Genomic DNA, 26,981 nt, shown 5'->3' on the forward strand with positions numbered 1-26,981 from the left:
CCCTGACGCCTGTGGTATATTTGGAGTTTGCGGTGTCGCTCTCTCACCGTGGTCGCTTAGATTTGTTCTCCATGTCCTCCAGTTCTTCCCTCCACATTTAGAATCAACATCACGCGTTTATAATATTTGGCCACGATACATTTTCCACGTGATGAAAATCCCACTTCGTCGAGTGATCATCTGTGCTAGCCAGGTCGCTTCTGAAAAAGAGCAATATACCTTTGTGGGCCCTATCTCGTAAAATACAAATGTTTAGTTTTTGTAGTACGTGCTGTGTTAGGATCCTTGCCCGAAACGTTGCATATCATACATTTTCCTTTGAAGGACACACGCCGTTGTTTACGAACGTGTGCTGCGTTGTGTTGTGTTGCGTTCGTGCACGACTGCCAAATGCGGCAGCAGCGGTCACCCACATTTTGTTTATTTTATTTCACAAAAAAACCCACAATGATCGACAGAGATGCAAAACGGCAAAAACAAGGGGACGCGACAGGCGGCAGATCTCGATACAACTTTTATTGTTGATATGATAACAATATATATTTATACATATATTAGCTACAGATAAAGGTAACGTCTTACATACATACTTAAAAAGTATTATTTGCAGGATCTATATAGTACATTATTATGGCAGCAATACGTATGTTAAGACTGCAAGGCTCGACTCGCGCGTGTCACTTGTAGTGTCCAGATTCTGGTGGAGGGTGCCATTGATCAGCCTCTCGCGAAAAAGCGTCTAAAGGAGTTGGGGTGGTCGTTTAGTTTTTATTTATTGTATTAAATGTTTGTGTTTCTTTTAATCGCTGGAATGTTCGCGGTTAATGAGGTAACAGCGGTCTTATCTGCTGCTGCTGCTTATTGGTGTTGACAATTGTTCGTCCTCTCGACGAAGCCACGCGGTGCTGAGTCTCGCCGTGATTTCTCAAACGGAACGGCAGCCGCTGCAAAGCGGGTCACGGGGGGTCACGGGGGGCCACGGGGGGCCACGGGGGGTCACGGGGAGGTCATTGCCCCCACCCCCCTCGGTCTAGCCGACGAGAGACCGCGTCCGACTTTCTCGCCCGGTTAAAACAAAATCAACTTTTGTATGGAATGTAAAATCGTCCCTCGCAGAGACTCTCCACGCGACATTAACACAACTGTCCCGACAGCACCAACGGACGGCTTAATTTTTCAATCAGCTCTGTTTTGATTACCCCGTTAACATTTTCAATTAGTTACTCCAAAAAAATCCAACTTAATAAAACATTCAAAACGAGCCACTTGCCCTTCTTCAAACGTTGGCATGAAAATTGTATCCACAGCACAATTAAGCGCCTTGATTCTGCATACAAAAAAAAACGAAATTTGAGAAAATTTCAACTTAATTTCCCAACAAAAAACAAAGGTCTTACTTTAAATTTTGATGACGATCTGGAAATGTGGCTGAACCGTGAGAAATGTTTTACGAAAATACTTTTAGCTAAATAAATTCATATTTTTTTGTCGTAATTTTTTTTGTTTAAAGTTTTCAGGTACAAATATATATACTTTTGTTTGTTTGTTAAATGTCCCCTCAAGCGAAAGCTTACGGATAGGAGGGCAATGGGCTGGATTAACAGATTCTGCAAGCATATTCGAATAGGAAGGCACAACTGGCGTTTTCACCCGAACCCTTACAAACGGCCAAATGAAATGCATTGCTATCTGTAAACATTGTCTACACGTACAATTTCAAAGCGAATTTTTTTTGTGTGTGTCTGTAGATGATGTAAATGAGCGATGTCTTACACGCACCGAAGGTTCCCCCCCCTGCCCCCCCCAAGGAATAATAATGACAGAGAAGCGACGACGAGAAGAAATGGCTACGTGGAATAGATGAACTAATGTCGCCGTCTGAGGCTTTAAGTTTAAACTCGCGAAAAGCTTAGGAGACTACGAGAAGTTAAAACCGTAACAAATTAGCAAATCGCACGCACGCACACTCTCATTGTTCTTTCAGCGGAATCACAATAAATACAAAGAATAAAACAGCAACGGTAAAATGTGGAACTTAAAACAAAAATTGCACTGATAATAATAAAGAGCTCAACTTAATATTGAATGTTTTTGTGTTTCATTTGGGATTAAAAAAAAAAGTGACGGTTCGGGTTCGTTGTTCTGTTTAGAGAGGTAACGGTGCCAACTCCTGCTAGCAACACGCCTTGAACCTGTGACGATTTCACCTTGCGGGGTCGTGCGCGCTATACGCAGGATCTTCTCCAAAGGCCTCCCCACACTCCGCACCTGATTGCAACTCCCAAACCCACTCCTAACGCCCCCCCCCATCCCACCCAGTTGCAGGAAAGTCCCACAGACGCTCAAGTAAATGGTGTCGAGTGCGGTGTTCATAGGTTACAAGAATTGAGTCTTACGGTCACATTCTAAATGGGGGGGGGGTCATCAAGATGCGCCCACAAACATTGAACGATTTGATACCGACCGTGCACCTGCCATTGACAACGCGCGTCATGGCAGCCCTGCATCTGCTGCTTCTGCGAGATTCCACATGGGTCATTTGCCTCGCTGCAGACTTCGTCGATGCAAGGCTACGCGTTTGCGTTTCTGTATGGCGCGACTTTTTTCTTAAAGTGTTTCTTTTTTATTCGTTACGCCTGTGACGAAAGAACGTACAAGTGTAAAAAAAAGCCGTCTAAACGCACGGAGGTGCATGGACGTGCTCGCTCACCCTCCCGCTCAGCCGCGCTCAGACGGAGAGGTTGTTGCGACTCCTCCTTACACGGCTCGCGTGGACCGCACACGCGTTGCCAAAGCCGTTTCGTTCGAAAGTAAAACAAAAAAATTCTATATATAACACCCACCAAATGACTTTCCTCCGTTCGTCAAGACCAACCGTTTGCAAAGCCACGCGGTAAATGTGCAGTAGATTGGCTCAGCTCAGGGGACAAAGGGGGAAGGAGAGGGGATTATTTTCAAGCACCATAACGTTTCCGTAAATCCATCGGTAAAGCAGCTACACTCGGATACACTTTGGCAAGCATTCTTCCAACATCGACCGGTTTCGTCGAGACACCGGCATCGTGGGGGACAGCTCCGGCAACAACTTAAATAGACACGAGAGGTTGAGCTTCGAAAAAAAGTCGAGCGGTTAAGGGACGCAAACGCAGGGGGGAAAGAGGGTTCTTCTTGCCGCTGTTGTTTTGTGAACGTGTGAACGTGCGAGCGTTGAAGGGAGGGCGTGCGGACAGCGGACAAAAAGCGTCCGCACCACCACTACACTCGCCGACACCTCGACCGCATGCATACAAAAAACCAGAAGAAAAAAAAACGGATAAACAATTCTTTGATGCACAAAAAATTAACCGAGACATGCAACGTGTTGTCCAGCAGTTTTTCGTTTTTTGGTAAAGAGATGGTATTTATTTATTTATTTTAAGCCTTAAAAGAAAATAAATGGATTTTTCCCACCCTCCTTCTCGCCAGCACAGGGCTAACTTGTCAACAACCCTACAACAACAACTGGACTGGACGCGTTCGCATCCATACTTAAAGCTTGGTCGGAGTAGAGAACCGTTTCTGACATGGGAGAACATTGGGAGACAAACGGGGAAGCCAGCGCTCGACTCGGTCTTCTTGACACGACGCTCTTGGGGCGGCGAGGGGGACCGAGAAGCCTTTAAGATTTAGCAGCAATCAAGACGTTAATATTCATCGTGAGCGAATAGTGATTTACGCACGCGGTCCGCGATGGCGTTTCGTTTCTTTTCCAACCAGAGCTAAACCACCCCCCACCCACACACTTGATAACTCGTCAGGTAGGAATACGACTCCGCTCGATCAACGTGGCAGTAACGACCTTTGGGGGAGGAGAGGGATGAGGAGGAGGGGGGGGGGCAAAGCTTGAAATGTATGACTTGAGAAAACAAACGCACGCACGCACGACAACAACAAAAAATAGAAATATAAGAAAAAGAGGGGAGGATATAAAAAACGGAACGAAAAAAACAAAAGCAACATCATTTAATACTGGATACATATATAGATGAATGTAAAAAAAGGGCCCAAAAATGTGCCAAAAAACGTGGTTTAATGAACTAGTGTTGGGACCAGCAGCTGTGCAAATATAAGAGAGCCTTACAGCAAGTTCTGTCGAGTGTTTCTTAGCAGAGCGCGTTTCTGTCCAAGCACACCGCCGCGTTGCCGACGGCATTCTTTTGCAGGATAAATACTCGACTTTAAGAAATGATAGTTAAAAACAGAAATACCGGTTAATAAAATGCATAGAGGAAGGGCGGGCAACAAGATGAGGGTTTTGGCAACGAGTTTGCAAAAGTTTCCTCTTGTGTTACGATACCATCTCACCTGCCGCTGTATTTTGGTTAAGGCCTCTCTCCTGCGTAGCCCCCCCCCCCCCCCCGTTGGCTCAGGCCTCAACCAGGCCGGAAGGCCTCAAGCTAGCTAGCAACTACGAGTTCACAGCCCTTTTACAAACGATGGAATACAAATTGGCGTGACATGCTAACGGTTGAAGATCAACCATGAAAATCAGGAACAAACCTTGTACCATCTTGCAACCCATATTCGCCATGTACTTGCACACTATGAAGCTACACATAAAAAATTTGTATTCATTTAGTTAAAATATTTCACCTGGGTTATTCCCGTGAGATGGAGCATCTCGTTTGCAAGGATTTCCAGGGTATTATTATCATTAAGGCTCTTATGTTTTTACCATTATCATAATTCTCTATAAAACAGCCAATATCGATTTTAACTTGACATGCAATAAAATTACCTGTATGGAACAGTATACATATAAAAGGATGCCGCCATATATAATTAAGGCAAAAAAAACACATTAAATTGCAATACAATTAAAATAACAGCATTTCGTTGAAAAAATAAAAAGGTTCATGCTCTGAATGTTAGCAACCCACGTCTCTTGGCAGAGTCCAGTTGTGCGATCTCAAAGTGACACCAAGGCTGGAATTAATGCCGCCTCGAATCCTGACTTAATTTTTTGTTTGTTCAAGAAGCCTCCCCACCTCCTCACCCCCAAATGGGGGAACCTTCCAATTTGGTCACAAGGGGCAGCAGACGCACCCAGATCGCGACGCGAGCTCACATTCACTGGCAGTTCTATAGCTTGCTACATAAAAAGTGCTTTTTCCCACCCCGGACCCCCCCCCCCCCGCAAAAAAATATAAATCACAACCTCAAATAATAATTCAAATGTGCAGGCTAGTTTTCATAGTTTCCCCCCCCCACCCCCTCTCATTTATTGTTGTGTCTTTTTCCGGCCCCTCTCCTTTTTCAAACAAGGCACCACTGACATTGCAAGTATATATAATAACGGTAATCACCATATAAAGCTTTCCCACTGAATATCATCTGATTTACAGACGCATATACGTCGACGTGATATGCAGTCAGGCACTTGATATCATCTAAAGGGTTTTTTTTTTTATGCCAAGGCATATTCATCGTTATAATCTTTTGCCGTGCCCTCCTTTTTACGGTCGGTTCAAAAACGTATAAAACTGCCGCACAAGGCAGAGGTCGCATGCTGAGGCCGCTTCGCTCGCCATCGCGACATCTTTCATCAAACGATCACCGCGAGTGACTTTTAAACGAAGAAAGCAGCAAAGCGTACGTACACGGGTGGCCTCGAAACCTCCCACGTGTTCGAAAAACCCACCACCGGAGGTGACAATCTGGTACTGGTATTACCGCGGCTTTTCGGACGAGGCTACTGCTGCTTGGAAATGGCAACATCGTGCAGTTGCTCTCAAGATCTCTAGCGGATTTACTTTTTATTTTTCCTCTTACATTTGCATAGCGTAGCATCCTACCGTTCATACAAAGGCGAGTCTGCATTGGTTTGGTCGTGGCATCCACATCTCTTAGAAATCGCTCTTCGCGTCTACCAAAGCGCGTACAGCATTTTTGTGGAATTATGTCAAGGTTACGCGAGTACGGGAAAACAAAAACAATCGCTACGACAACAAACGGAATACGACGACCTCCGGAACTGACCCTACACCGCAGAAAGTAGCGGAGCGCAAAGTCCGTTTTGAGTTCGTGGCGGCGGCGCAAACCGGCCAAGCTCTATCAACCTTTCTGCGTGCGAGACCGGAAAAATAAGAACGGTCTATTGGTTTGTTTATGGGGGGGAAAAAACATGTCATACCAAAAACAAACATGGTGGAATCTTCCCTCGACATCAAGCTGACCCTTTGGGATTTACATGATGAGCAGCTGGATGATGAAGGCGATGAAGAGGGAGCTCGCTCCGAAGCCCAGCAAAATGAGCGCCGCGAAGCGCTCGTCACCGTTTTGAAATTGGTCGGGGCCAGCGGCCTCACCGAGGCCTAGCGGCTCGCCTGACTGGGCAGCCTCGGGACGGCGGGGCACGAAGCTGGCCGAGGGGCTCGGCTGCCCCACCAGCTCCGTCTGTGTGGGAGCAGCCAGGGAGTCGCCCCCGCTGCTGGTGCAGACACTCTGGCGCGAGGCGCACACGCGGAACCTGTACTCGTTGTTAAAGTGGAGGCCTGGGATCTGGAAGGAGGTAGCCATCCCCTTGTAAACCTGCAAAAAACAATGGACAGCGAGAGAGCAAGAGAGGGTCAGTGGTGGGGATGTTATTGAAACTCAAATACTGTATTCTCCAGATTACACGACAGCACTTTCCCCAATGTATTTTATACATTGCCACATCAAATACAGTATAGTACACAGTACATTACACAATAACATAATAAAACATCAAAACAGTGTCTTTAAAAACAACGGCGCCATGCCTCTCGAAAGAAAATTAACGCCGAACCGCTTGCACGTTCCGAGATTGAGCAGTGAACGGGAGCCACACCCTGCAGCTTGCAGACGTCTCGGACTGAGAAAGGGTTAATGTGAATGGGGTTTGCGATGCGACGCGGTCTATGCGGTGAGAGAATTATAGTACAGTAAAAAAAACGGACGGACAGCTGATAAGCGCCACAGGTGGCCACGAATGGTACTGTGGCGCGGAGAACAGCGGCCTCACGAAATCTGTAAATGCGTGTTGCAGACCCGTGCTTAACCGTGGATACTTGGTTGCTAAATTGAGATACAAATGATAAACCGTGCATACATAAATCTGTGGGTTGGCAAGTCCGCGGTTAGCGAGGGATGTCTGCGTCCCCAGTATGTTTCCCGTGAGGCCACGAGCAGGGGGTCGGGGGTCACGCGGTGACATTTTTGAGGACCCCGGGACCCGCCGTGATATTTGAATTGAAAAAAAAGGTAAGATCCAAATGAATAAATATCCAAAGGCCGCCGTAAGCAAGCCGGCGCGCTGAAATTAGGTGACCTTTCTCCGCCAGCCGGTGGTACGTTTGGAGGGAGAAAACAAATCCCAATGCAACTGTGCGACGTTTAGCAGTGGATGCTTTCACGTAAAATGGCCACTCCTTGAAACGCAAAGCCGCGTTTCCATTCTGCTGTGGCGACGTGCGTTCATATCGCATACGCCTTCAAACAACCAGTCGTACTTGAGTCTGAACCGCTCACTCTGATGTGCTGCGAGAGTTAGGGGTCAAGGTGGGAGCACGTGGGAAAGCTGATGTACCCAGGGCAGGAGAGAGAGTGCAGACGAGAGGAGCAAGAGTGCCCACATGCGATCGGGCAGAATTGTCAGCAAGGGGAGGCTAATGGGGCGCAGAGCGTAAGTTAATTACGCTTGATCACAGTCAATCAACGTTTGCCGCCGAGGTACGTGGCGAGGGAGAGAGGGCGCGGCAGCCAGCGATGGCGAGCCCACTTAGGGAAAGCGGCACTCAGCTCGTTTATTTGAGCTGCGCTCGCTTCGCGCGGGCGAATTCTGCTTTAAAATGCGATTTGCGGTATTGTTTTTTGCACAACTAAAAGCTTCAGGGGTGGCGTTACGGACTGAGTGGCAATATTTCACACGAACCGTGAAGACACATGGGACTCGCGCTGTATTAGGCGTTACATTTCTTTTCAAATAGATACGTACGTGATGGATGGGGCGAAGTGGTTAGCACACTGCCTCGTGAAACTGGCTACCTGAGTTCCGATTCCTGGCCAGGGCTAACGTCAGCAGGGAGCGATATCGTGAATGTCCTTGGGCCAGCAGCCCAACCCACAACCCGCACTGACCACCAAGCTGGTGAAGTCTGATCCAGCGATCCCTGCAACCGCCGTGGCGTGGAGATGCTTTCCCAGCAAAAACATTGAACCACGTTCCAACGTTGGCCCAATGTTGGCTCCAACAGTGGTCCGAGTTTGACTGTTGTTAAACGGACCATTGCATACAAGAGTATGCATAATGCTTATTCACCAAAAAAAGTATACGGTACTTACATATTTGTAATAAAAAATTACAAATATTTATTAATCCAGTGCTGGACGTTGCCCTCCCCCCCCCTCCCCCATGCCGTGTCGGTCACATGGGTCACTTGACCATACGTCACACAAGTCACCCAGAATGCACCTGATATCTCCTAATCTCGGAAGCTAAGCCAGGGTAGCGCTGGGATGGTGCTTGGAAGGGTGACCGCCGTGCATACAACAAGCGCTAGAGGCTGCTGCGGGGGCTTCGCTGTCAGCAGACGGCAACACAGCAATATCCGCTGCTGTACTGTACTATGGATCCAACATCTATGCTTCCCCCCCTTCTCCAAACCGCGTTAACAGGCGTTGGCTATACATGGCCGTCAAATAACTCCTCATGATCCGCAGCGTGTGGGAGGGGGGCCCTGGTAAAGCAGTGGGCTGGCAACAAGTTATGCGTACGTACACATGAACATTTGTACTTGTTTTATAGAACTATGTATATATGCAGAACTTCTTTCGCACCGTACGACGTAGCCAACCATGCGAACATTCACACACTCAAGTTGGACAATAATATATATTTTTATATTATTTCACTTATTTACCCAAGAAAGCCTCACCGAGTCCAACAGTTTTCTCAGGAGGGAAGCAATGTCGCTACTGCTGCCGTGCGATCCAAATTGTGACATTTTCAGGACTTTCGGATGTTTTGGGCCAATTGCATGTTCTTTCTTTGGCAGGAAACCAGGGAACGCGTAGGAAACCCGTGCAGAGTGGTTACAGAACATACCAACTGATACCAGCTTACCATCACCACATTGAAACCCACCCAAGCCTGCTTGCTGCGAGGCACGACTGCTACCAACGTGAAGCGAACGCACCGGGCTCGTTCGCTTCACTGCCCATTCGCTGCCCTACGACCGTTTAGCGTCTCCCGGTGGAACCGTGCACTCCCACGGGGTCGCTCCTCCAGCCTCGCGTAGCAAGCTCCACCAAGGCGCAGGCCGACATCGCAACACGGCACACACCCGACTCCGCTCCAGCCCGCTGTGCGTTCGTTTCATCTTAAACTCCCCCCCCCCCCACCCCTCTTCTCTTTCTCCACAAATCGATACTAAGGATACCATGCGTAATAGTCCAGCAGGGCCAAATTAGCCGCCGGCGGCGACACCACGCGCCACGGCAATCCATCGGAGCGCGAGCTCGAAACACGGCCGGCGGGCTACCGCGGCCCAGGAGGGCCTCACATGGACACGGCAACCGCGGGCTTCCTTCTCCCCTCCCTCTTCCCCACCGCCCCCCCCCCCCCCCCCTCCGAACGTGTCACCACGGCGGTCAGAATTATGGGGCGGCAAGCCCCCTAATGCGTAGCCAAGTCCCCCCCGGCCCAAGCCAACGCGCAGGGCAAAGGTCGACGGCGGCAAAGGGAAGCGGCGGGCGTGCAGCCGGGCGCGCGCGGCGATTTTTCCCGGCGTTCCCTGAAAATTGAACAAGGAATTTTCCCCACGCACGGCAGGCAACAAAAGCCAACATTGGTTCAATTCGGGGTGCGAATTTATTGGTGAAATGTTCCGCAATGGACGGAGAGCAATTGCCGTTATCGAGGCTGATGTAGATGGAGCTTTGTTGGCAAATTAATATTTCACATTTTAAAAACATTGCGCCGAGCAAATGACGATGCCGACATGACGATGATCGTGGGCTGGATGTAGTGCGGTGCAAACGTCATTTTGCCGTACTGCGGCAACTGTTGCCACGGTCATCGAAAAACTACGGGCAGGTAGGGATCATGGCCTCACACCACAACGTGTAACCCCTGACCCCCTTGCCTGCATCAACCGGTTGTTAGGTCCTCGGCAAATGTTCGGTTTGTCCGCACTGTGTGCCACACATTGCTCATGCAGCCATTACCAGACATCTTCGGGATGGATAAAAAAATAATTATTCTTATTTTTTTTAAACGACAAACAGCATCCGAAGGGGCAAGAGGAAATTAAGTACAATGTTGCACATCCGAGATGTTCCCTGGAGTACGCAAAACAACACGCATGTACGGAACGAGTACGAGGGAGGATGATAATAATGATGACAACAGAAGACTTTGGTATTGGCGCCGTCGTTCTCATGGCCTAAGGCTATCGCCGCGGCCTAAGGCCATCATCACCCGGGAAGGCGCGGCTGTGCTTCAGACACAGGCTCCATTCAGTTCACAGTTAGCGATGTCACTCCATGCTCTCCCTACTAAGTGATTTGCGGTGTCATTTTTAAAAAATTCTGACTGGTGATGTCGGCACACGATGGCCACAAGGGACATGGTCCCCACGGCCCATGACACCGTTTGTTCAGTGGATTCTAAAATGCCATCACTGGCTGTGTAGTTTTATTATGTTCCAAGAAACGATTATTTCACGGAAGCTGGAAGGCTGAGATGGATTGCTTTCACACCCTGGGGGGGGGGGGCTTGCCAATGAGCTTAAAGAATGAGGCATCATCAGCAAGCCAGCAACAGGAGGGGAGGGGAGGGAGGGAGCATTCCGGTGCACTGCACTGGAGGTGACCACTCAGAAGGCAATGTGGAGGACTGATGGAGAGCGCCAAGAATCACAGCAGGAGAGAAGACGGAGTGAGATTTTCGTATTTTCTCTGCGACCCAACCGCGACTGCGGCGTGCATCGGTGCACGAAGAGGACGTGTGGATTGCAGATCAATCGGGGTTACAAAAAAATATGATATCGCTACATCGTGCGGTTCCTTGCCAGTCCACTGCTGGATGGAACGCTGTGTCGGTCGTGTGGGTTGCTTGACCATACTTTGCTGCGTTGGTCAGTGCAGGTGGTCGAAGTGTGGGCACAGCCGGGGACTGGTTCAGATATCGCTCGTCACCGATGGCAGCTGTGACCGGGAACCGAGGTCGGTGCACCGGGTTCCATGGTGCAGTGCGTTAACCACTCTGCCACCACTCAGCCCCAAGGACGTGTGTGTGTATGTATACACATAGAAATGTGTCGTTAAATGTTGTATATACGCTGCGTGAATGGATTATGATGTTTACGTTGATGATAACAGAATCTATAGAAACACTTTTATTTCAGCTAGAATATTCCAGTGGACTTTTAGTACGGAGGAGGTGGGCATACCCACAATTTACCCCTACCAAATGCTGTTGAAGAGGTTCACGGTTCGATTCTAGCGGCCGCCCAGGTTAATGGCGCGTGGGGAATAATCGTAGAGTTACTACGCACCGTCTGCTTCATTTGTTCACATGACAAACCTTCCTAATTGGCTGTTGGGTGGTGGCGGGTTTAATGACACATTTATATTTATGCGATCTAACCCAAAATCCTCTACTATGGACCATGCGTCTGTGTTCGCCCGACTTGATTACAGCAACGCAGTACAATTCTGGATTCCGAGTGAGGTGCTGGTTAGACTGTGGCTCGTTCAGAACGCGGCCGCTAGAGTCCGTAAGCGCCACGCCGTGTCGCGAGCAGCACATCACACTCACCTGCTCTTTTGTCTGTGCATTGGCTACCAGTCAAATACCGAGTGGACTCTAAGATCCTGCTGCTAGCCGAGAAGGCTCTCAATGGGTGAGCCCCGCAATATGTAAAGGAACCGAGATCCATCTCGATGACTCCAATGAGTTCCCCGAGATATTCGAAGCGCCTTCTTCTAAGCACTCCGTGGTCAAGGCTCATTGTGTGCCGGGGTGATTGGGCTTTTGCCGGTGCAGCTCCCAAGCTTTGGATTGCTTTGCGTTTGCTAAAAATAAAATCAGAGTCGTTCGATATATTTCAGTCAGTCTTGAAAACTCACCGCTTTAGAATGGCCTCTACCTCCCTAGTTCTGGCCGTTTACCCTGCAGGTTCTGTTAATTTCCTGTGTTCCATCATACACGGTGCATTGGGATCTACAGATGAAATGTGCCTTAAGAAATGTAAATTATTATTAATATTAATGATGCTTTCGTGGGTAAACGGGTGTCATAATAACATGCGACGTTTTTTTATTTTACCGGGTAAGGCCCACTGAGCTATGTAGCTCTTTTTCAGCAGTGATCTGGCCACAAATTATAGCTCAACGAAGTGGCTTATCGTTGTGTGGAAATTTAGAGCAGCCAAGTAATCTGAAAGCATATTTCTTAATGTGGAGGGAAAAACCGGAGGACCTGGAGAAAGAAAAATCCACGTGACCACGGGGAGAGAGACACGCACACTCCAAATATACAGCAGGCGTCAGGGTCGAGATGGAACCCACGACCTCCTGTGCGCCAGGCGAGGTAGTTAACATCTCCCAGCCACCATGACCCGCCGACAGCCTTCACTGTACTCATCAACCCAATGCTACTGCCAGGTGGACAACGTACGCAGCCAATCAGAGCACGTGGGGGGAGCAAAGTACCTGCTTGTACTCGGAGTCGCGGGGGCTGTGGAGGTAGAGGCAGTAGAGGAGGGGGTCACCGCTCATGGGGGGCACGGGGTCCCAGGAGACCTCGCACCGGCTGCCCTCCAGCTGAGTCACGCGTGGAGCTGGGGGGGGGGGGAGGGTGCGGAGTGGCCAGCAGCGTCAACGTCGTCATCAACGTCACCATCATGAGCATCGTCGCCGCCATCATTGCGCTCGCCGCCACCGTCTTTGGCACATTCTCAACGGACTTTGCTTCTGCCTACCATCTCCCGTTCTCATCTCACTACTCCTCTCCCCGTGGTCCTCCTCCCTCTCCCCGTTGCATCTTCGTGGACGCTCGCAAACGGCTCTTGCCTCAAAATCCCGTACGGCCGCGTGCGGGGGTGCGGGGGGGGGGGGGGGGCCCGCGCGGGTTTAGGGACGCTCGCAAAACAACGAGCGTACAGCGCCACCACGGTGGAGCGTACGCGGTGGCGCGCCCGACAATCATTTCTGGCGAGATAGCCCAAAACGCGCCCCAAGTCCCCGCGAGCTCCCGCCGATACGCGCGCCGCGGTTCTACCTTTCGGCGCGGGGGGGATGGCCTTGCCGGTGGTGAAGCTGTGGAGTTGGGAGTACGGGCCCCGGCCGGCCTGGTTGGAGGCCCTGGATGCGGAACCTGTACTCGGTGCTCTCCTGCAGCCTCTGCACCTTGTACGTGTGGCAGGGCCCCGAGTAGACAACGGTCAGTCTGCACACCCACGGGGGGGCGGAGGGGGGGCGGAGGGTAGAAGCACCACACCATCGTCATTAATAGACTTTTGGGGCGATTGCTGTTAGGCGAGTAGCGCGTATGAAGGCCGGTACAGCACACGAGGGGGTGGGTGGCCAGCACCACGCCCGGCTGCCTTTGTCTCCCCAGTGGCGATGTTTACACACCGCACCAAGTTGACCTAGGGGAGGCCCAGGACCGCTTCAGATAATCGCCACTGGTGTTGGCCGTGAGTAGAAATCGAACCCGGGTCGCCAGGTTCGTAACGGAGCGCGCTGGCTTCGACACTACCGCTCCCCACACACGTAAACACACACGCACACCTCACAGCAGGTGCTGCGCCTGCTCTCGGTTCACAACTGCGTGACAGAGATGCACGCAAAGCCCCGCGCTCACTAAGCACGCCGGCGACGCGACCGCTCAAGCTCGAGGAGCCATGCTCGGCAAACTCGGCAATATTGGGGAGTGCAAACAAGGGGGGGGGGGGGGGCAACAATTCTTTCTGGAGGGCGACGCACGCACGGCCAACACGGAAGGCTTCGGTGGGAAACGCGAGGCCGGATTTTTCTCTCTCTCCTCTTTGCCATTACGAAATAAAGAGTATTGCTTTTCGCCGCCCGCCTGTCACCAGTGCAATGGCCGTAACCACAGTGAGATATTTCATTGCGTTAAAAATTTACAAGCTCTTGACGAACCGCGTCGGGGAAAACGAACACGCGACGACAAGGTTAACGAGAGCGAAGGGGGGCGGAAGCGTGGATGAAAGATGCACAACGCCGCGAATAACGCCGACGGAGGAAAACGTGGGGGTTGGAAAATAAGCACAAATTAGAGACGTATTGACTTAAGGAAAGTAAGCAGCCTTGGGGCAGGACACGTCATGGCCACAAGGCACGACGGCCGACGGGCAAGGATGGGCGACTGATCGGCGCGCCAAAGAATATTTCAGAATCAGAATATTTATCGCCGCTGGAGGAATCCGATGGGCTATAAAGATTTTAACAGTTTAATATTGCCTTTGTCTCCCCTGTGGTGATGCTTACACATCGTACCAGGTTCTCATTTGAGGCCGAGTCGACCTACGGAGGCACAGGACCGGTTCAGATAATCGTCACTGGTGTTGACCGTGAGCGAGAATCCAACTGAGTTTGCCAGGTTTGTAGCGTGGTGCATTAACCGCTACACTACCGCTCCCCAAGACACTGCACACACAACACACAAGTAAACAAACAACATCATTTGCGGTTCTTTGTCAATCCACTACTGGATGATATTGCAGTTTGATTTGAGATAGCGGATGGAGGAACTGAATGAGTGCTGCTTGAAGAATACAAAAGAGGTGGGTACTGGGAAACGGAAAGAGGAGGGGGGGGGGGATGCGTCTGAGACGGAGATGGAGCGACGAAAATCAGCTTCTGTGCTGGGTCTAGCATTTTGTAAATTGCAGTGATTGGATTAACTACGTACAAGCATGTGTAAACGTATGAATATAAATGTATTTAAAAATAAAACCCTTGGAGATAGAGAGCATTACAACAACAAATACCTAATGTGAATCCAACGGTGTTGGTAGCATATGCTCAGGGATTTGACAAAGCCATAATGAATCCCACGAAAGATTAGTCACCCAGCCTCAGGGCCTAAAACCCAGGGTCTCCACCATGCCAGCTCAGTGCTTAGACATGGCCATCATGAATCCTGTGCAGTGCGCTGCGATGGCTCGCGGGATATGTTCATGATTTGTGTCTCTCTCCATGTCTCTCTTTGTGTCACTCCACATCTCTCTACGTTTTTGCATTCAATCTCTCAACGAGTAGTGACAAAGGCATAAACCATAATAATCATGATTATTGCACTAAATAATACATTCTAGACTTAACTATTTTTTTTATTTTACCAGGTAAGGCCCACTGAGCTATATAGCTCGTTTTTAGAAGTGACCTGGTTACAAATGATAGCTTAACGAAGTGGCTTATCACATGGAAATGTATAGCAGCCACATACTCTAAATTCAAAACACAACAATACATTCCTAGAGCGCTTTTCTACCAGGTACTCAAGGCACTGGAACACCACAAACATCATAGTTCAAGTCGAAGAAAACACTAAGAAGATCGAGAGAAGCCAATTCAGTGCACCACACCGCCGCCATCTCCCAACCACAACAACACCGGGCACTCGTTCGACAGCCAGGGCGGGAACGCGCTTGCGGCCACCACCGGCAATGGGGAAAAGCGACGCCTTCCGGACGGCCACACAATACGGCGTCGTATCGTCGCGACTATTGGCTCGAGCCATCCTCCCTGGACGCACCTGCCCTGCGTGTCCTCCGCGGCCAGCACGTAGTGCGTGGGCTCCGCCATCGACCCTCCCGCCGCCACTGCCACGGCCGCGGCGGCCGCCCCTCCGGTGGCCGGGCGGCCCAGGCTCTCGCCCCAGCGCAGCTTGAGGCTGTGGGGTCCCGGTGGGGCGCACTCGAGGCGCGGAGGCGCCGGCGGCTGGGGCCTCGTTCGGCCCACGGCACGGGCTCCCAGCGGCCCCGCGCCCAGGGCGTTCACGGCCTGCACGCGCACGCTGAGGGCGGGACGGGCAGAAACGGGACGGGTCAAAAGTCAAAAGTGTGGAACGAATGGACGAACGGGACGGATAAACGGAAGGATGGACAGACCGACGGACGGAGTGGCTAGAACGGATAGACGTACGGAGTGCATGGAACGCATGAACGCAACAGATGGATGGACGAACGGATAGACAGATGGTCCGATGGAAGTACGGAACAAATCGTGCAGGCAGACGAATAGACCAACGGATCGCCAGATAGATGACAGATGGAAAAGACCGGCAGATGGAATGGATCGATGAAACTGATGGAAACAATTAAACAGAGAGAACAGATGGACAAATGGTAGAGATGGACGGATGGATGGACGGACGACAGATGGAATGTTAGTAACAAACGGACAGATGGAACAGAGGGAACAGACAGATGGACACTGGCAGACAGTCGATGAAGGAGCGGGATGAGTGATGAAGGTGCGAGAGGTCGCCGCGGAGGAGTGAGATGCGGTGTAATTGGCGGCGACGCAGGATTGGAGACGAAAGGGCAAAGATCGACAATAGCCGGGGCGTGGGCAGAGGGTGAGGGGGGAGAGACGGGCGGTGTTGGGATCGGGGCAGAGGAGAAATGCGAGGAGAGGGAGAGGTCATGATGGGAAAATGAGTGAAGATAGAACACAAAGCGGCCAGGGCACGGATAATGGATAACTTTATTTCATTTTACAATTTAAAGCTTTCATGACTGCAGGGATTCATCTTCTTGGTTCTTTCGGTAAAGTCACGTAGAATGTCTTCTCGACAGACCTGTTCTCCACCTGAGGACGGCTGCTTGCGTTGTGGCCGAAACGTCGTGAGAATTATTTTATTATGTTTTATTTTTATTATTTTATTATTTCCATTCTACGTGACTTTACCGAAAGAACCAAGAAGATGAACTTTATTTCAGTTGCAGCTCGCGACAATATCTGATGGGGTGTTGAAACTGTTTACGAACCAATGGAAATTCCAAGACGGCAACCGAGTTATGGGAGACTTAGCTGGGACACATGACGAGCTGGCTTTCCCTTCTTCCTCTGTCACCCCCCCACCCCCCACCCCCCATGTCATATAGCCACCCACAGTGAGTCTCCCAGCCTACTGCTCGTGTAGCCACACCCACTACTCACATAGCCCCTGCCCACTACTTGGGTAGCTCCACCCACTGCTTAAGCAACCCCACCCAATTCTCAGGTAGCCCCATTCGCTTTATAGGGACTCCTCTACTTACGAACTAGTTAGGTTTCAGGTGTGTTCGTAAGTCGATTTGTTTGTAAGTGCAACTTTTAAACGTGTTGTACGGCATGCACACTAAACACGGGGAATGGCTTTAAAAGTTAATCTCCTGGAGATGTAGATGCCACTAGTTGTTCTTACTACCACCCTCAACACATTCACAACTCTTATGGAAACACAATAGGGGTTGATAATGTTCGTGAAAAGCGGAGAATGTCGTAGTGAACGGCACAGCGACAACACAACAACAGACGATGGCAGCGGCCTAGGCAGAAATGCTGGGAATGCTGAGTAATGACACCGAACAGGCAACTGGACATACGGACAAGTGTGTTCGTATCTCTGAAAGTTCGCAAGTCGAATGTTCATAAGTAGAGGAGTCCCGGTACACATGATTACTACAATAAGGGAGCCTTTCATCCAGCAGTGGATTGATCATGGCCAATAACGACGATGATATTGTATTGTACCTGTACTCGTTGTCCGGTTGCAGGTTTCGTATCACGTGACGTGTGTTGGCTCCGCCCCTAACGGACAGCAGTGGCCACGCCTTCTCCGCTGACCCTTCCCCCTCCATCTGTCCTCGGCCAGTCAGGTGTAGGGTGTATCCCAGGATCGGTGCGCCATTGGAGGGCGGAGCCTCCCAGCCGGCCAATAGGCAGGTGGAGGGTGGTGAAGCCTGAGACTCAACCTGCAATGCAACATGGGTAGCTATTACCTAATTGCCTCAAGTTGAAACGGGTGTGACAGTTTAAGCGAAGGCCCATGAACGTTTAGGTTATAAAATTAACACGTGGTTAATAGTGTGGGTGTGTTAACCATAAAATACGCGCTCTGTCTGGTTCAAGGGAGAAGTTCTGGATCCCGTGATGGAATTCAAAAACGAGCGTTGAGGGCCGGCATCATGGCACAAACTTGTCAAAGTTGAAAACAAGTATAACCCATAAAAACAAAGTTTTTCACTCTAAATCCTTTATATGCGTGGCATCGGGGCGGCTTGAGATGGCTGCCACCTATGGCTCAGATGATTGTCTGGCAGCATTAAACAATTGGTAATTAAATATTTTAAAAAATTCCCTGAACAGTGTAAAATGTTGGAAAAAATTTTTTCACGAAAATGAATTGTCACGCACAACGAATCTGTGTGCAAAATGTCAGCTCGATTGGATCACGGGAAGTGGGTTAAAAAACGACCGAAAGATTTGCACGGTCATAAGCAAGCAAGCAAGCAAACTTAATATAAAGGATTTAAAAAGACTCCACGCTGCCGGAAAACCTCGCCGAACAACCAGGAGGTTACACTCCTGGAAAATGCCGCATTGGGCAAAACTGTGTTTGACAAATCATAGGACCTTATGGGGAAAAAAGGTGGCTTTGTGTTCCCTGGGTCTGAAATGATCACCTCCTGCCTCTTTGTTCAACTAATTTTTCACAATTTCCGCCCTTGTTATTTGCACTAAGGGATGCCCAGAGTCAGTTTCCATTTTCCCAATGCGCTACCCCCTTGCTGTCGAGCAAGCGCCCAGCGTGTTGTGATTCAGAGATGGTAAGGTTTGTCATTTAAACAAAACATGCCAATTCGTTACGAGTACAGCACACCGGTGTGTTGGAGAGTAAACCCACAACATTTACAATTCGAGTACGACGTTTCGCCAGTAAATACAACCAGAATTATCAGGTGACAGCCAGATCTGTGGAAAAATCCTCCTCCTGTTTCAGTCTTCAATAGAGGGATAGATGTGATGTCATCTTTTTTTTTCTAGATATGAAGCTTTCGTGACTGCAAGGATTCATACTCTAAATTACTGCCTTGATTACTGATGCAGTAATTTTAGCTGTGACGGTCCCACCTGATGACGAAGACTTGTGTTGCCTCCGAAAGGTCGTGATTTATTATTTTATTTTATTTCCATTATTACTTTGATTAACTTTTAATTTTATTTTTTACCTACGTGACTTTACCAAAAAAACCTAAGAGTGTGATGTCATCTCTTGTGAGCCAATCAGGTGTGAGGGCCAGAGGGTGGGGGGGGGGGTAACGTATGCATATACACTGCTTGTTATAGCAGCGTAAAAACACGTCGGGGGCGAAGCGTCACGCCCCCGCGTTCCGGAAAGCAGACCTCATTCAGTAAACTGTGCGTATAGCCGACACGCGCGGTCGATACAGACGTATGTGGGCATGTGGCCAGGTTTCCCTGTACTTAATTGAGGGAAAAACACAGCAGCTGTCACCACATACTGGTAAAAAAAATAAACTTTACAGGACTCTTCCTGGAGAAGAGTCTTGAGACTCGTGACGACTCGCTGATATCGCTGGTTGGGCTTGGTGCGAGCATCCCCTCGCTGCTGTCTCGCCGGTGCATCGAGTGCAGCGGTGGTGCAATGGTTGCAACACCAACGCTATTGAACCTGCCAACGGTTCGATTCCTGCTCAAAGTTAACATCGGAGTGGTCCTGGGTCTCCATTAGGTTGACTCGGCCATAAATGAACACGCGGTGCAATGCGTGAACGTCGGCACTGGAAAGGCAAAATGAGGACGGGCGTGGTTCTGGCCACACCACCACATCCTCGTGCGGTGTTCCGGCCCTCACAGCGCTCGCCCCAACAGTCTGTATGGCTACACGGGGGACCTGTGTGTTTTGTCACGAGCACATAATGTTTTCAATTTGGGTTGACGAGGGGCGAGGTCGGCCATACCTCCGGCGACGCTCCCTCCGCAGACCCCAACTTCTCCTCCTCTGGGTCCATCAGGCGGAGTGACGGAACCGCGCCAGGCACCCAGGCCGGAGTGACGTAGACGCCCTCGGTGCTGAAAGGACCCGGCCCCACCGCATTCACCGCCTCGACAAGTTGCAGATGAAAGGTGGTTTGGGGGGGGAGGGGGGCGGAAATAAATAAATGTGAAATCATAATCGTAAAACACAGCGCAAAATGAAAGAATAAACCTTTTGATACACATGCCGACAGAAAACAATTCATGCGTTTGTTCGTCCCTACGTGGTTTGACGGGCGGCGCGCGGATTTATAGAAATGCGCCGATCGTGGCGGCGGCGGCCGGGGCCACGACCTCGCGTCCGACGAAATCAACAACAAAAAACGCGCAACGGACGGATCGCGTCCAAGCACAACCTGCAGCATCGATCCCGGCACATTGTCACTCCCGTTGCGCCGGTATTGAGATATATTTAATTTAATGCTTTCCCAACCGAGGTTTGTAGTAAATGCCATCCGGTTCGTCTGTCCACCCGTCCGTCCATCCATCCGTAATGGAGATGGGCGAAACCATGACTCTGGTGAACGTTATCCACTACGAGCAGAACCATGGCAGGGAGTCGTGGTGCCATCAGGTACTTAACATATAGAAAACGGGAAAACTTTACCATGGGGGGGGGGGGGTTGCGCAAAACTTGGGGACAGAACCCAGCACAACGACCACTATTTGAAAATATGCAGATGCTTTTCGCCCCGACAGCGTGGCGCAGGATGTTTCCTCCGACCGGGAAAAGCTGCCCAAGCGGAACCCCATTCAAACCCCATACCCCCTTCCCCCCCACCCCCTGTACCTCCCCTCCCCTCCGCCCCACCACCACCTCATAACCTCGCGCCAAAAGACTGACCTCTCACCCCAGAGGTCGCAAGCAATCATTACCGCGTTATTACCTTCACGAGTGAACACAGCGGCCGCCATCGGCACGCTCCGAGGTAACAGATCCCTCAAATTGATTTGGTTGGAGCGTCGCGAATCCGCGGCGTATACGTTGCGTGCGAGAACAAGGGTGCGCAATATCCAGCCTTACGCTTGCGTTTGGCGAGCGAGCGCGTGCGCAAGTTCGCGAGCGTGTCGGCGGATAAAACGGGCACGTTGGTGAGCGAGCGAGTGAGCGAGTGAGCGAGCGAGCGTCCGCGCGCGGTTGAGCGAGCGCTATAGGTGAGATAGGCGGTAGGTGTAGCGACCGAATCTGTTGGTGAGCGAGCGTGCGCGTTCCGAGGACGCGTTGGCGAGAGTTGAGCCAGTGTGTTGCTCGAGTTAACGAGCGAGTCTGCGGGTGAGACATTGAGTGAGCGAGTGAGCGAGCTGCCAGTGTGTGAGTCACCTGCACGCGGCAGTAGTAGTGCGTGGCGGGCACCAGCCCGTGCACCTCGTAGCTCCGTTGGAGGCCGCAGTAGACGGGACGGAACAGATCCCCAGTTCCACGCCACTCCAGGCGGTACTCGGAACACTCCGCTCCATTGCACTCCGTCTCCTTATAAGGCGTGGTGGGGGGGGGGGGGAACAGTGACCCTTTAAATGAAAACCTCACAGTGGCCGAGCAGAGCCAAGCCACAGAGTCTCCAAGTGAGGCCACCCCCAGGTTAAAAACTCGCGAGCGAATGCAGTTTGTACGGAGAACATTGCGAGTGGTCGACACACGGACGGGTGAGGGAGTCAGTGAGTGAGTAAGCGAGGGATAGATGGACGAGCGAGCGAGTGAGCAAGTTTGGGTTTGTCACGGTAAAAGACGGGTAGCATTTGAGTAGCGGTTTGAGCTGTGGTAACAGCCAAGGTTGGGGCTATAGTAAGGGTTAAACTATTAAACTAAACTATTTGTTTTTATTTGACTGGGAAAGGTCCACTGAGCTATGTAGCTTTTTTTCAGAATCGACCTGGCCACAAATGACAGCTCAACGAAGTGGATTATCACGTGGAAATGTCACGTGTATCGCAGCCAAATACTCTAAACGTGCGATGTTGATTCTCAATGTGGGAAGGAAAAACCGGAGGACCTGGAGAAAAATCCACGGGACCACGGGGAGAGAGAGGCACCAGCGTAGTGGCCATGGTAAACACTGGGCGCTAGCGTGGGGGGCGAGGGCGAGCACACGGTCGGCCGTGGAGCGTCTTGTTGTTGTTCTCTCTCTCCATTATCGACGGGAGCTCATTTCACCACGCGATGGGGGCTGCCTTTGCGAGCATGGGAAAAACAGCGCAGGCTCCGATGAACGCCTCCCACCGCCCACACCTGCCCCCACCACGCCCGGCTCACGATGCAAGCCGCTGCCCGCCATTCATCACGGTAATAATGAAGGTCGTGCGAGTGGCGCAGGTAAAAGGGTCGATGCGGTTACATCACAGGATTACGGGGAGACTGATGGGTGCAGGCAGGGCCTTCGTTCAGCAGTGGCAAGGCAAATGGCTGATGACTGGCGATGCATGGAGACAGAGACACAGACAAGAGGGATGGAGAGTATTGTGGGGAAGCTAAACGGGTTGCACCCCGTGCCCATGTTGTGCATGAGGTGGTGGCCCTGATGGTACAGAGAGACACAAAAGACAAAGATCCCCCATATAGCCTTAATGGACTGTTGGGGCAAGAGCTGTTGGGGAGCACCAACACCACGCCCGGCCACCTTCATCTCCCCAGTGCCGATGTTTACACCACCGCACCAGATACTCATTTCAGGCCAAGTCAACCTAGGGGAGGCCTAAAACCGAGACCGGTTCATATATTTGTCACCGTTATTGGTCGTGAGCGGGAAGTGAACCCGGATCGCCAGGTTCATAGCGCAGTGAGGGAAACCACCACAACACTACCGCTCCCCACAGAGAGAGAGAGAGAGCAACACACAGACACGGAGATACGCGGACAGAGGAAGAGAGACATGGGAGAGGATTTCGAAATAAATTGGCACAGGCACCCGTGTGTCCACGTTGTACAGGAGAAGATGGCTCTGGAGGATAAGCACTGTGGCCTATAGTGCCTCGGGTGGGGGGGTACGAAGGGGGGGCAGTGGGGGGTGGGGGGGACGAGGGGGGGGCAGTGGAGGGAGCCCACTCACCTCCCAGCACACAGAGGCACAGGTGGCGTGCACGGAGGTGACGACGGGCGTCAAGCAGCGTGCGGGACACGAGGCTGCGGTCCGGAACTCGGAGAACTCAGAAAACACCCCGTGCTGTGGAATACACCGCCAATGCAAAGACAAAGGTGTAGCCTTTAACAGACTTTTAGGGGCAAGTGCTGTTAGCGAGCACCTATGGAGGCCGGGAGAGCACACGCCCGGCCGCCTTTGTCTCCCTTAGTGAGCGATGTTTACACGCCGCACCAGGTACTCATTGTAAGCCGAGTATGCACATATACACACACACTGGTAATACATGTACACAGATGAGCGTACAAGTGGATATACAGGCAGATGATAAACAGACACGTGGGCACACAGGCGCACACGTACCTCAACGTACAGAGAGAACCAACGGACGTGGACTGATCGACGCGCGCGGACACACACGCTCGCACGGAACGGTGACTGTTGACCGTCGGCACTGACCCCGGCGGAGTTGGTGGCTCGCACGCGCACGGTGTAGACGCGGCCCGGCAGGAGGCTCTCCAGCACGCACTCCGTGTCGGGGCCCACGTACGCCGCCGCCGCGTCGTCCGTCTCCTCCGCCGCTCCGGCCTCCGCCGGCTGCTTCTGCTGCCCCTCCGCCGCCTCCTCTGCCTCGTCGTCGTCATCGCCGTCGTCACCGTCGTCGTCGTCGTCGCCCTCCTCGTCCTCCGAGACGGGCGCCACGGGCCGCATTTCCAGGCGGTAGCAGCTGACGGGCGCCCCGCCGTCGTGGCCGGGCGCGGCTGTGACGGCGGCACAGGGAGACGCCGCTCGTTACCGGCTCGCGCCAAATACAACCCGACCCTCGTGCGGGCCCCGTTGGTAGCCCGGCCGCGACCGCCAGCGGCGCGTGTACGTCTCAAGGGATCGATGCGCGCGAGCGCGTCGTGCCAATGTACACGATCGACGTATGGTCGAGATGCGTGTTCACGTTCGCGTCGATAAATACGTCCGTGCGTTTATCGATGCACGGGGGTACGTATTGACATACGGACGCGTGCGTGTCGGCGCGCGTGTCGGGGTGTGGGTGTGCGCGTGCATCCCCCAGGCTCACCCCATCGCAGGTGAAGCTGCTCGGGCTCGGGGTCCCGTGCGAGGTCGGGGGGGCAGCACTTGCCCGGCGCCACCGCCGGCGTCTCCACGGCGAGCACCTCGGAGCACTGGCGTCGGCACGGACAAAGACAAAGATGCACCCCGACCGTGTGACCTTTGGGATCGGTGCGGCCAGCGTCAACAACTGCATCGCCCTTTGGCCGCCCCGAAGTGACACCGCTCACTCCACACCACCACCAGGTGCTCATTCGAAGCCGAGCTTGACCGAGGGTAGAGAGGGCCCAGGACCGGTTCAGATTAATCGTCATCGGTGACCGTGAGCGGGAACTGAACTCGTTTCTCCGGGATCGCAGTGCAGCGCGCTAGCAGCTACAGTACCGCTCGGCATGGAGGCAGAGACACACAAAGACAAAGATCCCCCCCCCCCTGCGTAGCCTTAACAGACTGCTTGGGCAAATTCTGTTATAGCGAGCATAACCTATGAAGGCCAACACTGAGAAGGTGGGTGGTGTGGTGAGCACCAAGCCTGATCGTCTCCCCACTGCTGATGTTTACACACTGCACTAGGTACCCATTTAAGGCTGAGTTAAGCTAGGGGAGGCCCAAAACCGGATCAGCTATTCTATTGATCGCCGATATTGGCCGAAAGCGGCAATCTGAGTCGGGTTCGTGGACGGGTTGGTCGGTGTGTGTGGATGGGCGGTCTTCATCTAGCAGTGGATGAAGGCCACCCATCCTGGTGACGATAATGAAGATTAACTGGCGCATGATGAATGGAAATCACGTGAGGTTCGTTAGGGGGTGGGGGCATGCGGGATGACAGGGTCACGGTGATACGACAAGGTCATAGTTCACAAGCCATGTGTGGGGGTGGGGGGGGGGGAGTTACTTGGCTGGTGCCACCCGCGGTCACGCAGGTCACGCGGAGACGGTAGAGGGAGCCCGGGGAGGCCGTGGTGAACGCGTGCTCACGGTCCAGACCAGTGTAGACCACGCGCCAGTCGCCCACCACCCCTGCTGATGGCACACAAGGCGAGGGCCAACGCTCTAGCACCGTGCAGAGAGACGCCAGCTCGCTCGAGGATTCACTCACCAGGCAGCTCGCTCGCTCATTCACCCACAAGGTCGCTCACCCATTCAATCACCAGTCAGTTCACTCGCCCACTCACTCGCCAGCTAGCTTGCTCGCCCATCTACTCACCAGATCTGTCGCTCATTGATTCACTCACTCATCAGCTCGCTCACCTATTCACTCGCCCACACACTCACCCATCTCTCTCTCTCACTATCTCTCTCTCACCATCTCACTCAACAGCCAGCTACGTCGAATCACACGTCTGTGTAAACATTTTGTATTTCTTTAAGAGAGATTAAAACATCATAAGCTCCGACAATTATAGAGAAGCAGCAGCCACGAGCGGCTTAGTCGTGTTTTGTGTGACTCCTAAGCCATTGTCAGGGAAGTTACAATGCTGAAGTCACGGTGAATCCCACTGGAGGTCGCGGGTTCAATCTCCCGGGATGGGCGGCAGTTGAAACAATTCGGGCAGTTTGTAAAATATTTCCACCTCTGTCCATCCAGCATTATAAACGGCTACAGGACAGTCAGTGGATGGGCAATGCCACGTGATGGGTGGGGTAAAGTGTGAGTTACTCCTAGACACACACACGCGGACTGTTGGGGCGAGGGCTGTTAGCGAGTAGCACCTATGAAGGTCGGCACGGCACACGAGGGGGTGGGTGGCCAGCACCACGCCGGGCCGGCGTTGCCTCCCCAGTGGCGATGTTTACACACCGCACCAGGTACTCATTTGAGGCCGAGTCAACGATAGGGGAGGCCCAAATGATCGTCACCGGTGTTGGCCGTCAGCGGGAATCGAACCCGGGTGGGCAGGTTCGTTGCGTAGCGTAGCGCTGACCCCTCCCGCTCCCCATACGCCCAAGACCAAGACGCACAACCGAGACACTCTGGCCAAAACAAGACAGTTTTCCACATTCCGTTTCCACAAAGCAGTGGAAGGAATCAGAAGGCACGGGAACAGCCATTTTCCAAAGCAGGGCGCCTCCTTAATCGGCCCAATTACCCACGAGAGGCTCGGCATCACTCGAGCACAATTACAAGTGCAGTCACGCCACATGTCGACCAGCGATTCCTGGAATCCGGGGACCTGCCCCCCCGCGACGGTTAATCACGACTTAATTGCCACAGGTAGGATCGGTGGAGGCTCCATCCCGCGGGGGCATTTAACCCTCGACCTTCAGCGCCTTGGGGTGCGGGACGGAGAGGGAGCCCGGACGGGGTTGCCAGGCAACGGCAGCGGAAGAGTCGGGGGGCGGGCGGGAGAGGGAGGAGCAGAATGAGGGAGGAGGATGAGGAGGAGGCAGATGTGGAGGATGAGGGGAAAGAAGAGGTGGGGGGTGAGGGGGAAGTGGAGGAGGAGGTGGGGGGTGAGGGGGAAGTGGAGGAGGAGGTGGGGGGTGAGGGGGAAGTGGGGGAGGAGGTGGGGTGAGGGGGAAGTGGGGGAGGAGGTGGGGATGAGGGGGAGGAGGTGGGGGGGGGGAGTGAGGGGGAGGTGGAGGTGGGGGGTGAGGGGGAAGTTGGGGAGGAGGTGGGGGTGAGGGGGAAGTGGGAGTGGTGGAGGAGGAGGTGGGGGGGGTGAGGGGGAGGCCGTGTCGGCTGAATCCGCAGGTTGATTTACAAGCGAATGGGGTCGGTGCGGTCACCACCGCATCCGGCACATCCCGTGTCGTCATCGC

At 52.3% G+C, this 26,981-nt stretch overlaps 1 protein-coding gene across 1 annotated transcript in view; it reads right to left on the reverse strand.

Moving 5' to 3' along the window:
• Nucleotides 1–501: 501 nt before the first annotated feature.
• The window catches only part of LOC133357406 (fibronectin type III domain-containing protein 3B-like), a 168,428-nt gene continuing 141,948 nt past the window's right edge, over nucleotides 502–26,981 (reverse strand). The window contains 12 exon segments of the mRNA XM_061575325.1: nucleotides 502–6,570; nucleotides 12,718–12,845; nucleotides 13,286–13,367; nucleotides 13,369–13,453; nucleotides 15,788–16,048; nucleotides 17,773–17,993; nucleotides 20,004–20,147; nucleotides 21,401–21,550; nucleotides 23,124–23,237; nucleotides 23,613–23,914; nucleotides 24,226–24,331; nucleotides 25,114–25,241. Of these exon segments, the coding sequence (XP_061431309.1) occupies nucleotides 6,226–6,570; nucleotides 12,718–12,845; nucleotides 13,286–13,367; nucleotides 13,369–13,453; nucleotides 15,788–16,048; nucleotides 17,773–17,993; nucleotides 20,004–20,147; nucleotides 21,401–21,550; nucleotides 23,124–23,237; nucleotides 23,613–23,914; nucleotides 24,226–24,331; nucleotides 25,114–25,241 (2,066 nt within the window). The 3' untranslated portion in view covers nucleotides 502–6,225.

This window comes from Lethenteron reissneri, chromosome 58 (assembly GCF_015708825.2).
Source record: "Lethenteron reissneri isolate LAM-NWPU_2019-01 chromosome 58, ASM1570882v1, whole genome shotgun sequence".
In the NCBI taxonomy this organism is placed as follows: domain Eukaryota; kingdom Metazoa; phylum Chordata; class Hyperoartia; order Petromyzontiformes; family Petromyzontidae; genus Lethenteron; species Lethenteron reissneri.